We start from the raw sequence: 16,586 nt of genomic DNA on the forward strand, positions 1-16,586 counted from the left end.
CTCCTGTCAGACACAGACGCTCTCTGCAGTGACATCATCGCAGAGGTTCGTAAATAGTCACGCTCCGGTCACAGATGGAGGTCAAAGGTCGTCAGGATTCCTGACCGCGGTGGTGACAGAATGACGGGTGACGTCGTGGTGTCAGGTGATTCTGTCACGCCGTGGTTCACGTTACTCACATGCTCACGCGCTGACAGGAAGTGACATCACGACCCCAAAAAACATGAGACGCAGTGACTTTGAAACAGTTTCTGTCACAAGGTCGAAGTCGTAAATAGCTCGTGAATGAATTCTCTGTGAAGACACACGACGACGTCTGGACTCACATGTCCTACACCAAAGTCTTTGTCAGGACTCTGTGGTGGACTGTGACTGTGACACGTCTGTCAAACTGTTGACTGTGTTTGTAGAAAGTTTTGTACGTTTACTCAGATCGGTGACTTCATTCATTCATTCATTCATTCATTCATTCATAGTAAAACTAGTTTGTAGCTTTTTCTGATGGTAAAACCTCACCTGGTCCTGGACTCTGGAGAATCAGGAGGAGACACATTCAGGACCAGGTTTTGACATGAACTGACTGTGGGAGGGTTTATCTGCCAACATGGAGGAAAAACACCATAGACCACAGTAGTTTCCATGATGGTCTATGATAGTCCATGATGCTCTAAGCTGGTCTATGATGCTCTATGACGGTCCATGATGGTCTTTGATGCTCTATGATGGTCCATGATGGTCTATGATGGTCTATGATGGTCTATGATGGTCCATGATGGTCCATGATGGTCTATGATGGTCTATGATGGTCCATGATGGTCCATGATGGTCTATGATGCTCTATGATAGTCCATGATGGTATATGATGGTCCATGATGGTCTATGATGCTCCATGATGGTCTATGATGCTCCATGATGGTCTATGATGCTCCATGATGGTCTAAGCTGGTCTATGATGGTCTAAGCTGGTCTATGATGGTCTATGATGGTCTAGTTTATGATGATCTGTGCCTTTCTATTACGGTCTGTGCTGGTCTATTAGGTCTATGCTGGTCTATGATGGTCTAGTTTATGCTGGTCTATGCTGGTCTACGATAGCCTAGTTTATGCTGGTCTATGATGGTCTATGATAGTCTAGTTTATGCAGGTCTATGATGGTCTATGATAGCCTAGTTTATGCTGGTCTATGATGGTCTATGATAGCCTAGTTTATGCTGGTCTATGATGGTCTATGATAGTCTAGTTTATGCAGGTCTATGATGGTCTATGATAGCCTAGTTTATGCTGGTCTATGATGGTCTATGATAGTCTAGTTTATGCTGGTCTATGCTGGTCTATGATAGTCTAGTTTATGCAGGTCTATGATGGTCTATGATAGCCTAGTTTATGCTGGTCTATGATGGTCTATGATAGTCTAGTTTATGCTAAACCAATAAGTGTGGGAGGGTTGAATAAGTTAGTCGATCAGTATGTTGTAGAAGAAATGCTGCCCTTAAACACGTTGACTCGCTCTCGTTTCATTCCATTATAAACAAGATTCTGACTATCAATGCTGCTGAGCTGCTTCACAGAACATCGTTTTTCTTCTTACCTGGATAAGGAGAACGCAGAGATGGAGAGAAATCTGAAGTCTGCGCTAAATGAAGTTAACTTTGTGTCAATTACCACAGATATTTGTACAGCTAACAATAGAAGCTATATGAGTAACGCTCCACTGGATCAGTAGATCAACATTGGAGCGTAACAAGGATGCATTAGCATGTAGAAGGCACACGTATGATGTTATTGGTGTGGAAATCGAAAACATTCACTCTTCGTATGGAATACTCAACAAAGTAGTTTCAACAGTGACTGATAATGGATCCAACTTTGTCGTTTAAAGTTAATCAGCCTGTCACAGACTCTGATGATGAGATGGAGGAGGAAGAGTCAACACTCTCACAGCAGATGATGTCACTTTTTTAGGTTAGGGTGTGTCATCAGCTGCTGAATGTAACTAAAAAAGTAACTTGTAATTTAACTTAGTTACTTTTAAAATCAAGTAGTCAGTAACGTAACTAAGTTACTTTTTAAAGGAATAGTCAGTAGTCACTAATCAGATTACTTTTTCAAAGTAACTGCGGCAACACTGACGCTGGTCTGGTCTGTGCTGGTTTTTCTAGCAGGGAAACCTTGATCATAGTCACTAGCTCTGACCTAGCAACATAAGCTAACTTTGATTTTACAGCAGCGTTGCTAATGAAATTTGCACTCTGGTCCAGGCCAGAATCCAGACCAGGTCTAACTCAGACCTGACCTGGTCTGACTCCTCCCCCTCAGCTAACGTATGACTAATAATGTGTCACTAACATTTGACTGCCTTGGCTAACTTTGCTTTTAAAGCTCATTATAAGCTAATGATAGCTCAATCCTGGTCCTGACTTAGCTTTCTGAGCTAACATTGCCTTTCAAAGTAAAAGCATGTGGCTAATGTTGATCCTGATTAGCTGCCTGAGTTAAATTAGCTTGTGAATCAGTGATAATCAGCGACAGCTGGAGAAAAACGAGCTCAGTGAGATGTTCACAGCTTTTTGTCGCGAGTTGCTTCAAAAAAAGCAACAACTTTATTCAGTTATTTTGGTCGTGATGAAGTCGTGATGACAGCTCCGCCCCCTCAGCCCCGCCCCCTCAGCCCCGCCCCCTCAGTCACAGATGCAAATATCAACTTGCTGTAATGAAGTCTTCATAGCAACAACAGAAAAAAGGTGCAGTTCGTCAGAAATAGACCTGGACACACACACACACACACACACACACACACACACACACACACACACACACACACACACACACACACACACACACACTTATACTGCATTTGTCACCAGTCTAAAAGGGAGTGTGAAGACCACAGAATTTTTATGAGTGTGTGTGCGTGCATGTGTGCGTGTGCATGTATGTGTGTGTGTGTGTGCGTGTGTGTGTGTGTGCATGTGTGTGTGTGTGTGTGCGCGCGTGTGTGTTGTTGCTAACCCTCTGGTGGACACATCACACACTGTCAGTATAAATAGCTCCCGTGCAGAATTCCTTCTCTGGAAATATATCGAGTTTATTATTAGTTGCGTGAATCCTCCTCTGTGTGTGTGTGTGTGTGTGTGTGTGTGTGTGTGTGTGTGTGTGTGTGTGTGTGTGTGTGTGTGTGTGTGTGTGTTTACCAGTGTGTCATCATATGAAGATAATCTTTCACTCAGAGTCAAACCGTCCGGTCGTTAATTCTCTAAAGTACAGATCTGTATCTGATGATGATGATGATGCTGCATCGTCCTCTGTCTCACTGTCTCTCTGTCTCACTGTCTCACTGTCCATCTGTCTCACTGTCCATCTGTCCATCTGTCTCACTGTCTCACTGTCTCACTGTCCATGTGTCTCACTGTCTCACTGTCTCACTGTCCATGTGTCCATCTGTCTCTCTGTCTCACTGTCCATGTGTCCATCTGTCTCACTGTCTCACTGTCTCACTGTCCATGTGTCTCACTGTCTCACTGTCTCACTGTCCATGTGTCCATCTGTCTCTCTGTCTCTCTGTCTCACTGTCCATGTGTCCATCTGTCTCACTGTCTCACTGTCCATGTGTCTCACTGTCTCTCTGTCTCACTGTCCATGTGTCCATCTGTCTCACTGTCTCACTGTCCATGTGTCTCACTGTCTCACTGTCTCACTGTCCATGTGTCCATCTGTCTCACTGTCTCACTGTCTCACTGTCCATGTGTCTCACTGTCCATGTGTCCATCTGTCTCACTGTCTCAATGTCCATGTGTCTCACTGTCCATGTGTCCATCTGTCTCACTGTCTCACTGTCTCACTGTCCATGTGTCTCACTGTCCATGTGTCCATCTGTCTCACTGTCTCAATGTCCATCTGTCTCACTGTCTATGTGTCTCACTGTCTCACTGTCCAGAAGACCAGTCGTAGACCTGCACAACAGCGCCCCCACAGACCTGGAGCACTTCCGTTTTCTTATTTGCTGGTGTTTTGGGTTCAAAAATCACTAAATCTCTCTCTGGGGACTTTGGTGTGGGAGAGTGAGTGCCACTATAATTCATAGTGAAATATAAAAAGTATAGTATAATTCATAGTAAAACTAGTTTGTAGCTTTTTCTGATGGTAAAACATCACCTGGACCCTAGAGCATCTATGAGGGTCTATGAGGATCTATGGTGGTCTATGAGGATCTATGATGGTCTATGAGGATCTATGGTGGTCTATGAGGATCTATGATGATCTATGATGGTCTATGAGGATCTATGAGGATCTATGATGGTCTATGAGGATCTATGGTGGTCTATGAGGATCTATGGTGGTCTATGAGGGTCTATGAGGATCTATGATGATCTATGATGGTCTATGAGGATCTATGAGGATCTATGATGGTCTATGAGGATCTATGGTGGTCTATGAGGATCTATGAGGATCTATGGTGGTCTATGAGGATCTATGAGGAGCTATGGTGGTCTATGAGGATCTATGGTGGTCTATGAGGATCTATGATGATCTATGATGGTCTATGAGGATCTATGAGGATCTATGATGGTCTATGAGGATCTATGATATGCTGGTCTATGAGGGTCTATGAGGATCTATGATATGTTGGTCTATGATATGTTGGTCTATGAGGATCTATGATATGCTGGTCTATGAGGGTCTATGAGGATCTATGATGATCTATGATATGTTGGTCTATGAGGATCTATGAGGATCTATGAGGATCTATGAGGATCTATGAGGATCTATGATGATCTATGATATGTTGGTCTATGAGGATCTGGTCTGTACTGGTTTTTCTTTCAGAGAAACCTTGATCATATTCACTAGCTCTGACTTAGCAACATGAGCTAACTTTGATTGACAGCAGCGTTGCTAATGACACGACTGTTGTGAACACATGATGAGACTCAAACACTCATCATGTTTGTGTCTTATATGACAGCATGAAGTCTGATGTGGTCATGTGACAGGTCACGTGACTCCGCCCACGTGACTCCGCCCATGTGACACGTGTTATTTTTAATGACAGAGTGAGAATGAGGTCAACTATCATGTTGTGTTGTGGCACCAGCATGATGAGCTACATGTTACTGACACCACACACACACACACACACACACACACACACACACACACACACACACACACACACACACACACACACACATCAGCATATATGGACTCACATAAAGTGGCTGAAGGTCACAGGGTCAAGTGTGTGAATGTGTGTACATGTGATCATCCTTGTTTAAGTGAGGTCAAAGGTCAAGTGCAGTGAACCTGCACCTGCTGTGACCACACACACACACACACACACACACACACATGAACATGACATACATAACTTCACTCACACACACACACACACACATGAACATGACATACATAACTTCACACACACACACACACCCACGAACATGACATACATAACTTCACTCACACACACACACACACACACACACACACACATGAACATGACATACATAACTTCACACACACACACACACACACACATGAACATGACATACATAACTTCACACACACACACACACACATGAACATGACATACATAACTTCACACAAACACACACACACACACACACACACACACACACACACACACACACACACACACACAGGACTAACAGACTATAATCCCACTGTAATCTGGTTCACGCCTCTGATGACATCACACAGAAGGTCACACCTCATATGTGTGTGACACACACACGCACACACACACACACACACACACACACACACACACACACACACACACACACACACACACACACACACACACCTATGATAAAACACATCTGAATGTTGTTTATTTCTAAACCTTCACCAAATCAAATCGAAATGTTTTTATTTTATTTTGTTAAATGTGTTATTTTTTAGGCGTGACCACGAACACCAGGGGGCGCAGCAGCTTAATAATCCAGATTATTGTTATAAAGAGTCTCAAAACTGTGTCACACAGACGTCAGCTCTGCTCACAGTGCTTGGATCTCTTTATAGCGCCCCCTAAGGTGAAAACATCAACGGAATTAAGTTGCACCAAATTTCACAAAACTTGGTGAGAACATGGCCTCAACGCAACAGGAAGTCGGCCATCTTGAATCTGGCGTCCATCTTAGCAGTTGACGAATGAAGCTTATCAGGAAGTATTGGATACATACATATACTGTGTGTGTGTGTGTGTGTGTGTGTGTGTGACAGACGGTGTTGTGAGCGCCCCCTGCTGTTGAGACTCGCTCTCAGGGAAAAAAACATGAATCAACAGATTTTAGTCACTCGTGTCATGAAATCTTGTTTACGATATCTTCCGAACACGTGCAGTGAGGCTAGCTGCTCGACTGCTGCCTCGTGTGGTCACTTTGTGTCTTTGTTTTTTACGTGTCGTTACCTGAGACGCAACTTGAACTCATCGTCGGCCATTTTGTGTTTGAGATACAAACTCAAAATGGCCGCCATCGGGGACGAGAGGAAAAAGTGATTTCAGCCTCTTTACAAAAGACTGTTTAAGTTCACGATATTAGAAGAGATTTTAATGTAAAGGTTGTTTTTATCTCCTGTAATATAATAAAATATGATATAACATAAATAATTCAGCTTTTAAACATTGTCATTGATCATTATAGATTTAATTAATAATGTAATATAGATTGTATATATTAGAACTTACTTTGTTCACGTGGACATCGTGAAACACCAAACCCGCTGATGAATGACAGCAGTCAGGCTGCAGTTCACTGATCATCCACCAGAGGGCGGAATACTGCGTCAGAGTGAAGACGACAGGTGTCCACGCGATGACACAATGCCGTATATAAAAAGCGATGTTAGCATCGCGGTTACAGTTCAACGATGACATCATCGTCGTGTTTGATGCTAGCGTCGCTGCTGCGGCGTTAGCATGTCTGTGGTCAGCTGATCTGAGGCGTGAGGCGGGAAATCTGTCACGCCCTGAAAACCATCTGAGTCAGCTGCTGTTCAGCTGCTACAGGGCGTGACAACACACACACACACACACACACACACACGCACGCACGCACACACACACACACCCCCCCCACACACACACAGACACACACACACACACGCATACATCGGAAATAAAGTCAATAATAATATTGACAACTGTAATAAATATACATGTAAATACATCATTTAATGTTGAATGTAATACATCATTTAAAGGGGAAATAAGTAGTTTATAGTGCCATCTAGAGGAGAGGCTGAAATTTACAACAAAGACCTGCTCCTCTGCTCACCCCCTCCCTTCCCTGAGCGCTACGGTGTCCTCAGCAGGTCAAATGTCGTCCTCGTCGTCTTTCTCCGTGTCAGCAGATGAGGTTCGTGAGGTGAGGGAGAGGGCGGAGCTACCGCGGCCGTAGCAGACGAAGCGGAGAGAGAGGAGGCGGGACTTCAGCTACAAGTAAAGAGACGCTTGATTTGTTCTCTCGCGTTTGTCCTTACAGGCTCCTGTAGAAACATGGCGTCTCTCTGCTAACAGTGGCTATGCAACCGCGGCCCGAGACCATGTTATTTTACATGACTTTTTGAAACACTACGAAAATGAAACAAAAACTATTATACAGCGACTAGACAATGCAGGAGCACATAATATGTATAAAAAAGTGGATTTTGGGTTATATAAACCCATAAATACTACATATTGTCCCTTTAAAGGTGAGTTATGTAATAAATAACAAAAATAATAAAAAATAAAATAAATAAATCATAAAATCCTCCTAATATGTCACAGAGACTCAGGAATAATGTTCATAACAAACTGAACTCACCAACAACAACAGTACACAAAATGTTTGCATTAAAAATATATATTTTTGCAGACTGCAAATCATGTTTATGTTTTTAAATCATGTTTTGGCGTCATGTGGCGCCACCTACCACCGTCTACCAGTCATTGCAGTCAGTAGAGTCTCAGCTGCCGAGCAACCACGGGTTGAACAGTTACGTCTGAAAGTGAAACCTAAAAAGACCTCAGTGTTTTTAATCTGAGTGTAGTAACTGTTTTTGGCCACATTCTTACATATGGCGCCTTTAATTATTGTGTTATTGTTACGATTAAAAAATATTTCTCGTAAATATATTTATTGTGAGATATATGTGTAAGATTCTGTCGTTATTTAGTTTAACATGATATTAAGTTTGACACATGTTTGTTTCTTATATATTATATTATATATGTATATATATATATATTTAACATGTAAATATTTGACATTTGAGATCACGTGTGTCCCTCACAGGCTTCCGTACTTTCTTCATTTCAACTATAACCTGCTCTGACGTCATCTCCACGTGGTTTAAGGTGAGTTATTCAGTTATGGTAGTTAAGGTTAACGAGGACTCGTCCTCAGTGTTTGTGTGTGTGTGTGTGTGTGCGCGCGCTCCCCGCCCCGCCCACCTCCTCCTCCTCCCCCTCCCCCTCCTGTTCTGGGCGGACCGGGTCAGACCAGTTCCGGGTTCTCGGCTCCTCTCGCTCATCACGCACTTTCACGCAGCGTGTGGATCCTGCGGTGTCATGGTGGACGTGCGGGGCGTCGCTGCTGCTGCTGCGGGGGTAAGAGCTGCGTGAGTGATGAAGATGATGATGATGATGATGATGATGATGATGAAGATCAACTGCGACGTTCACGCTCGAGACAAACTTCTCAGACGCTCTCTGTGTCTCGCGCTAACCGTAGAAATATCCCGCGTGCGCACCTTCCTCTTCCTCAAAATGCCGTGACGTGACGTCACTGTAACTTTTACTGTCGATACGTGTCGCGTGCATCCACGACTATGTGCGTGTGTGTGTGCGCGTGCGCGTACGTCCACGCGCGCACCTGCGTTTGAAGACATTGACGATTTGTTTGTTTGTTTGTTTGTTTGTGGCCTGAAATAATGTCCTCCATTGATGTTGTTTTGAAACTGATGACGTAACAGTGACGCGATACGATGAGATAAGCGGATCCTGTGTGTGTGTGTGCGTGTGTGTGTGTGTGTGTGTGTGTGTGTGTTTCTTAGCTGCGCAGTCGGAGATTTTTCGAGCAAAACGTCACTCACCTGTCAATCATAACAGTCTGTGACGTCATTTTGAAAGGAGAGTTCCGTGGGTTAGACTGTAGTTACTGTGTGTGTGTGTGTGTGTGTGTGTGTGTGTGTGTGTGTGAGTGACATCACATTCAATTATTATGATTAAAAAAGTTCCTCTGAAAACATTTCTGTTTATTAAATAAAATAAAATGAGTACGAACTCTGATGATGATGATGATGATGAAGAGCTGTGTCTCTGACTCACCACCAGAGGGCAAACTCATGAAATCTAATATATTTACATATATAATATAACAGTTAAACACACATTTAACCAGAACGAGTGTTAGCTACTTCAAAGTGATGCTAACGCTACTTCAAAGTGATGCTAATGCTAATTCAAAGTGATGCTAACAGTAGACGTTAGCTACTTCAAAGAGATGCTAATGCTACTTCAAAGTGATGCTAACAGTAGACGTTAGCTACTTCAAAGATATGCTAATGATACTTCAAAGTGATGCTAACATTAAATGTTAGCTACTTCAATGTGATGCTAATGCTACTTCGGAGTGATGCTAACAGTAGCTACACATTTAACCATAACTCATGTTAGCTTCTTCAAAGCGATGCTAACTTAGCTTGAGTCAAACATGTTGTCGCCACATGTTGCTAACAATTCACTTGAAACTGCTTTCTAGATCCAAGTTGCTGTGTTTTTGCTAACTGTAGCGATGCTAGCTCAAACATATGTAGCGTACCCATGTTTTTATTATATGTTAGCATGAGTCAGTTTAATGTGTTCACTCAATTGTTTACACCTCTGTCGTAACAGGAAGTTCTTATAAAACTGTGTGAACAAAATGGAGGCGGAGCTCGGACTCCATTGTTTACATTTATCACCATAGTAACGGGAATCGTGCTTATGTTGGATACTTCCTCTGACCGTGTGTGTGTGTGTGTGTGTTTTTCTCCAGGTGACAACAATGTGACGTGGTGGTGACATCAGAGCGTGGTGGTGACATCATCGTGACATCATCAGAGCGTGGTGGTGACATCATCGTGACATCATCAGAGCGTGGTGGTGACATCATCAGAGCGTGGTGGTGACATCATCAGAGCGTGGTGGTGACATCATCAGAGCGTGGTGGTGACATCATCAGAGCGTGGTGGTCCTCACTCATTCATCTGTCACACATTAAAATGGTGTTTTGTTGGACTCAGACGAGGAGGTCACACGCCGAGGATTGTGGGAGTTTGCGTCAGTGAGGCGTGAGCGAGCGCGGATGAGGGCGACGATGGAGCAGGACTTCACTCAGTAATCGTCTGCTCTTCCTTTCATCGAAACCTTTACGTTTCCACGGAAACAAAACACACACAAACTGTAAAGATGGCGGCGACAGGAAGGAAACACTTTGTGAGAGACTTTAACCATTTCATCACCTGTTACCTGTGTCGAGGTTATCTGATCAAACCAACCACTGTCACTGAGTGTCTGCACACCTGTGAGTCACACACACACACATCAGGGGTGATTGATTGATTGATTGATTGATTGATTGATTGATTGATTGTCTCCTCTCAGTCTGTAAGAGCTGCATCGTTCAACACTTTGAGGAAAGTAATGATTGTCCCAGATGTGGAATTCAAGTCCACGAGACAAACCCACTGGAGATGCTCAGGTATCACAGGCTCCTCCTCCTCTTCCTCCTCTTCCTCCTCTTCCTCCTCCTCTTCCTCCTCTGGTTCTCTCCTCCCCTTTTCTTCCTCTTTTTCTCCTCTTGTAGTTTTGTCATCACTTCATTCTTTTCTTTTCCTTCTCTTTGTTTTCTCATCATATTTTACACTCTTCCTCTATAAGCCCCTCCTCTTCCTCTGTAAGCCCCTCCTCTTGTCTTCATCACTTCATCCTTGCGTCTTCGTCCTCAGGTTGGACAACACTCTGGAGGAGATCATCTTCAAACTGGTGCCTGGACTCAGAGAAAGTGAGTTTTCTTTGTCAAATTAATAAATGAACATGAAGTAATTCATTCATTCATTCAGTCAGTCAGTCAGTCAGTCATTCATTCACTCATTCATTCATAGATGTAAACACACGTCTTCATCGTCGTCTCAGAGTCAAAATACTGGAGACAAAGTTTCTCCAAACATTTCAGACTTTTATTTTGAAGTAGCCACAGAACAGGAAGTGTGAGGTTACAGGTTTTTCTACTTTTTTTTTTTTTTCAAACAGAACTTTATAAAACCATGTGGTTAATGTCAGTGTCGCCATGGTAACAATGTTTCCTCTGCTCTGTCCTTCAGAGGAGGAGCAACAGGAAGTGGACTTCTGGAGGAGGAGCCAACCCAAAGAGAACGGACAAGGTGTGTGTGTGTGTGCGCGTGTGTGTGTCTGTGTGTGTGTGTGTGTGTGTGTGTGTGTGTGTGTGTGTGTGTCTGTCTGTGTGTGTGTCTGTGCGCGTCTGTGTCTGTGTGTGTGTGTTTCTATGTAATCGTATAAAACGTAGACCTGTATTCAGTGTGTGTGTGTGTGTGTGTGTGTGTGTGTGTGTGTGTGTGTGTGTGCAGCAGAAAGCCTCAGGTGTCAGAGGTTCAGTCTTCCTGACGTTGGAGGTGATGATGAAGACGATGAAGACGATGAAGACGACGACTGTCACAGGAGTGACCCTCAGATCGCCGTCTGTCTGGACTGTCTGAGAAACACAGGACAGACGGGAGAGACCACTGTCACGGTCTGTGTCCAGTCTGTCCAACTGTCCCTGAACGTCTCTGTGTCTCTGTCCAACTGTCCCTGAACGTCCCTCTGTCCCTGAACGTCTCTCTGAACGTCCCTGAACGTCTCTGTCCCTGAACGTCTCTCTGTCTCTGAACGTCTCTGTCCCTGAACGTCTCTCTGTCTCTGAACGTCTCTCTGTCTCTGAACGTCTCTGTCTCTGTCCCTGAACGTCTCTGTCCCTGAACGTCTCTCTGTCTCTGAACGTCTCTGTCCCTGAACGTCTCTGTCCCTGAACGTCTCTCTGTCTCTGAACGTCTCTGTCTCTGAACGTCTCTGTCTCTGTCCCTGAACGTCTCTGTCCCTGAACGTCTCTCTGTCTCTGAACGTCTCTCTGTCTCTGAACGTCTCTCTGTCTCTGAACGTCTCTGTCTCTGAACGTCTCTGTCTCTGAACGTCTCTGTCTCTGTCCCTGAACGTCTCTCTGTCCCTGAACGTCTCTCTGTCTCTGAACGTCTCTCTGTCTCTGAACGTCTCTGTCTCTGTCCCTGAACGTCTCTCTGTCCCTGAACGTCCCTCTGTCCCCGTCCCTGAACGTCAGAGAGACGTTCAGGGACGTTCAGGGACGGGGACAGAGAGACGTCCCTGAACGTCCCTGTGTCCCTGAACGTCTCTCTGTCCCCGTCCCTGAACGTCCCTGAACGTCTCTCTGTCTCTGAACGTCTCTCTGTCTCCGTCCCTGAACGTCCCTGTGTCTCCGTCCCTGTGTCCTCAGGAGCTGATGAAGAGGTTCATCCGTTGCTCCAGCAGAGTCACAGTTGGAACCATAAAGAAGTTTCTCAGTGTGAAGCTGAAGCTGCCGAGTTCTTATGAGGTAAAGGTTCAGTCTGTGACCTTTGACCTTTGACCTGTGACCTGTGACCTTCACAAACGTATATTATAATATTGATGTTGTGTCGCCGTCTCAGCTGGACGTGTTGTGTAACGGTGAGATCATGGGCAGAGATCACACTCTGGAGTTCATCTACATGACCAGGTGGAGGCTCCACCGAGACAACGTGAGTCTTCATGTCTTCATCATGTCTTCATCATGTCTTCATCATGTCTTCATCATGTCTTCATCATGTCTTCATCATGTCTTCATGTCTTCATCATGTCTTCATCATGTCTTCATCATGTCTTCATCATGTCTTCATGTCTTCATCATGTCTTCATCATGTCTTCATGATCTTCGTGCGTGTGTGTGCGTGTGCGCGTGCGTGTGTGTGTAGAACTAATAGTTTGTCTTGTTCCTCTCAGACGTATCCCATGGTCCTCGAGTACAGACCACGCATCGACTTCGGCTGAACACGACTGCGAGGAGATTAACACACACACACACACACACACACACACACACTGTGCACATAGAGAGACATTAATGTATTTTTGTAAAGTCGACGACGATCACGATGATGAAGAAGTGCAGACGTTGTTTTATGCTCCATAGAATAATATATGCTCTAATAATATATGATATTTTTAAATGTACGTCCTTGTGCCTCAATGACCTTTGACCTTATCTTTGCCTGTCGAGCTCCGACTGTAGATTAAATGTTGATTTTTCTACTCTTCATGGACGTCTGTGTTCTCTCATTTACGCCGTGGTGGTGTCCCTGAACGCATCATTGTACGTCCTCACCGTCCCTGAACGCATCATTGTATGTCCTCACCGTCCCTGAACGCATCATCGTGCGTCCTCACCGTCCCTGAACGTATCATTGTATGTCCTCACCGTCCCTGAACGCATCATTGTATGTCCTCACCGTCCCTGAACGTATCATTGTACGTCCTCACTGTCCCTGAGCGCGTCATTGTGCGTCCTCACTGTCCCTGAACGCATCATTGTACGTACTCACTGTCCCTGAACGCATCATTGTACATGCTCACTGTCCCTGAACGCATCATTGTACGTGCTCACTGTCTCTGAACGCATCATTGTACTTGCTCACTTTTCCTGAACGCATCATTGTACATCCTCACTGTCCCTGAACGCGTCATTGTACATCCTCACTGTCCCTGAACGCATCATTGTACATCCTCACCGTCCCTGAACGCATCATTGTACGTACTCACTGTCCCTGAACGCATCATTGTACGTGCTCACTGTCCCTGAACGCATCATTGTACGTGCTCACTGTCCCTGAACGCATCATTGTACTTGCTCACTTTTCCTGAACGCATCATTGTACATCCTCACTGTCCCTGAACGCGTCATTGTACATCCTCACCGTCCCTGAACGCATCATTGTACGTCCTCACCGTCCCTGAACGCATCATTGTACGTCCTCACCGTCCCTGAACACGTCATTGTACGTACTCACCGTCCCTGAACGCATCATTGTACGTCTTCAATGTCACTGAACGCATCATTGTACGTCCTCAATGTCCCTGAACACATCATTGTACCTCCTCACCGTCCCTGAACGCATCATTGTACGTCCTCACCTTCCCTGAACGCATCATTGTACGTCCTCAATGTCCCTGAACGCAACATTGTGCGTCCTCACTGTTCCTGAACGCGTCATTGTACGTCCTCACTGTCCCTGAACACATCACTGTCCCTGAACGCATCATTGTACGTCCTCACCGTCCCTGAACGCATCATTGTACGTCCTCACTGTCGCTGAACGCATCATTGTACGTCCTCACTGTCCCCGAACGCATCATTGTACGTCCTCACCGTCCCTGAACGCATCATTGTACGTCCTCACTGTCCCTGAACGCATCATTGTACGTCCTCATTGTCCCATAACGCATCATTGTCCCTCCTCACTGTCCCTGAACGCATCACTGTCCCTCCTCACTGTCCCTGAACGCATCATTGTACGACCTCACTGTCCCTGAACGCATCATTGTACGTCCTCATTGTCCCATAACGCATCATTGTCCCTCCTCACTGTCCCTGAACGCATCACTGTCCCTGAACGCATCATTGTCCATCCTCACTGTCCCTGAACGCATCACTGTCCATCCTCACTGTCCCTGAACGCATCAAAAGACTGCATTAAATCTACGTCAGTTTAAGTCTACGATCTCTATCTCACTGTGAGACTGATGTCTGTAAATCACTCACTCTCTCACACCAAAGTCCACAGAGAAACACAGGAGCTGCTGGTTCTCTGCTGCCTCGTGTGGTCACTCTGTGTTTCTGAAGAGACAAAGTCAGACATGATGGAGGCAGCAGTGGATTATTTTCTCTGTGACGTTGATTTTTGTTTCCATTTTCTTCGACAGTCAAATCTTCACAGTTTTGTCCCTGATGTCTTACCGTACGGGCGGTGGGCGTGGCCGAGTTTGAGCTGTACTTCCGTGTTTACTCAGGATGATGATGCTAGTCTTGTTGCTAACAACAAACTGTGGCGAGTCTTTTATAAAAGTCCCGTTTTTTTACACTTTCATCTCCTGTACATACAGACGTGCTGCTAATGAAGGCTAACACTGTTAGCATCAGCGTCTGTGCTCCGCACCGAGCGCGTTAGCTCATGTTAGCTCATGTTAGCTCACACAGCAGAAACAAGTGAAGCTGGACACGAACTTCCGGTCAATGTTAGCTGTTAGCTCGGCTCAAAGCTAGCGAACGAACAGAGAGGCTGCGTGAAGAGAGGCGCCCTCTAGCGGACTGTTCAACAGGTGAGATGGAGATGATACACACACACACACACATCAGTGTGTGATGTAAAAAGTACAAATACTTCGCAAATACACTGTACTTAAGTATATGTACTTTACTGCTGAGTTTTACATTTATATAAGACATTACAGTGAGAGCGTGCAATTTCAAAATAAAAGTGACAAATTTGGAATTTCAGAATAAAGGCCCTCTAAAAATGCAGAATTGACCTATTTTCCACCTAAATTTAGACAATCATAAGTAAAATAACTTTTTACTGTTTTTAAAACTGATCCAAGTTGATTTTATATCTTTGTATTCTATCGATGTAAATAGTTAACACATATTTACACACTGTGTGTGTGTGTGTGTATGTGTGTGTGTGTGTGTGTGTTGTACTTGTGGCATACTGAGGACCACTGAGGGTTTATAACCAACAAATTTTACGGAGTGAGGACATTTTGGCCGGTCCTCACTTTGTTTTCATTGAAATCACTTCCTTAGGTTGCTACAACATGCTATACTCAACTTTTATGTCAAATTTTGGACAAATTTTTTTTTTCAAATTTTGGTCGACATAGTATAGTATGATGTTTTTGTCAAATTTTGGACCAAAAATTTTGGGTAAATTTTTTTTTTCAAATTTTGGGTAAAAAAAAATGTTTTAAATGTTGGGTAAAAAAAAACATTTTTAAATTTTGGGTAAAAAATTTTTTTAAAATTTTGGTCGACATAGTATAGTATGACGTTTTTGTCAATTTGGGACCAAAAATTTTGGGTACATTTTTTTTTTAAATTTTGGTCGACATAGTACAGTATGATGTTTTTGTCAAATTTTGGACCAAAAATTACAACAACAATTTGTGTTGATTTATAAAGTGGAAATGCTGGTCCTCAGTATGCAGCAAGTACAAGAATGTGTGTGTGTGTGTGTGTGTGTGTCCCCTGCAGACGTCCAACATCTGCTGCTGATCAAAGAAGAGCTTGACACTGAGATGATGACCAGTCCAGATCAGGAGGAGCCAGAGAATCCTCACATTAAAGAGGAACAGGAAGATCTCTGGACCAATCAGGAGGAAGAGCAGCTTCATGACATGGAGGAGGCTGATGATGGAAAGTTCTCACTCACTGTTGTTCAAGTGAAAACTGAAGATG

At 44.2% G+C, this 16,586-nt stretch overlaps 1 protein-coding gene across 3 annotated transcripts; it reads left to right on the forward strand.

Moving 5' to 3' along the window:
* The first annotated feature begins 6,922 nt into the window (after nucleotides 1-6,922).
* On the forward strand, nucleotides 6,923-13,392 carry pcgf5b (polycomb group ring finger 5b). Of its 3 annotated transcripts, none has more exons than XM_083898145.1 (9): nucleotides 6,923-6,934; nucleotides 10,044-10,571; nucleotides 10,652-10,748; nucleotides 10,996-11,051; nucleotides 11,371-11,430; nucleotides 11,635-11,798; nucleotides 12,555-12,653; nucleotides 12,748-12,837; nucleotides 13,079-13,392. In XM_083898145.1, exons 2-9 carry the CDS (start codon nucleotides 10,457-10,459, stop codon nucleotides 13,124-13,126), a joined length of 729 nt encoding a protein of 242 aa, XP_083754271.1. In that variant the 5' UTR covers nucleotides 6,923-6,934; nucleotides 10,044-10,456; the 3' UTR covers nucleotides 13,127-13,392. The 3 variants fall into 3 exon arrangements, with proteins under 3 accessions (XP_083754271.1, XP_083754270.1, XP_083754272.1); XM_083898144.1 differs by lacking the exon at nucleotides 6,923-6,934 and adding an exon at nucleotides 8,514-8,614; XM_083898146.1 differs by lacking the exon at nucleotides 6,923-6,934 and adding an exon at nucleotides 8,514-8,614 and having other exon boundaries at nucleotides 11,638-11,798.
* The last annotated feature ends 3,194 nt before the right edge of the window (nucleotides 13,393-16,586 follow it).

Source organism: Microchirus variegatus (genome assembly GCF_963457635.1).
Source record: "Microchirus variegatus genome assembly, chromosome: 11".
Lineage (NCBI taxonomy): Eukaryota > Metazoa > Chordata > Actinopteri > Pleuronectiformes > Soleidae > Microchirus > Microchirus variegatus.

Bases quoted from the DNA above. Each gene is read 5' to 3' on its own strand.
- pcgf5b (XM_083898145.1), top strand. From the start codon at position 10,457: ATGGCGGCGACAGGAAGGAAACACTTTGTGAGAGACTTTAACCATTTC. The intron at 11,052-11,370 runs GTGAGTTTTCTT...TCTGTCCTTCAG, and splicing joins GGTGCCTGGACTCAGAGAAA to AGGAGGAGCAACAGGAAGTG. The intron at 12,838-13,078 runs GTGAGTCTTCAT...TGTTCCTCTCAG, and splicing joins GGAGGCTCCACCGAGACAAC to ACGTATCCCATGGTCCTCGA.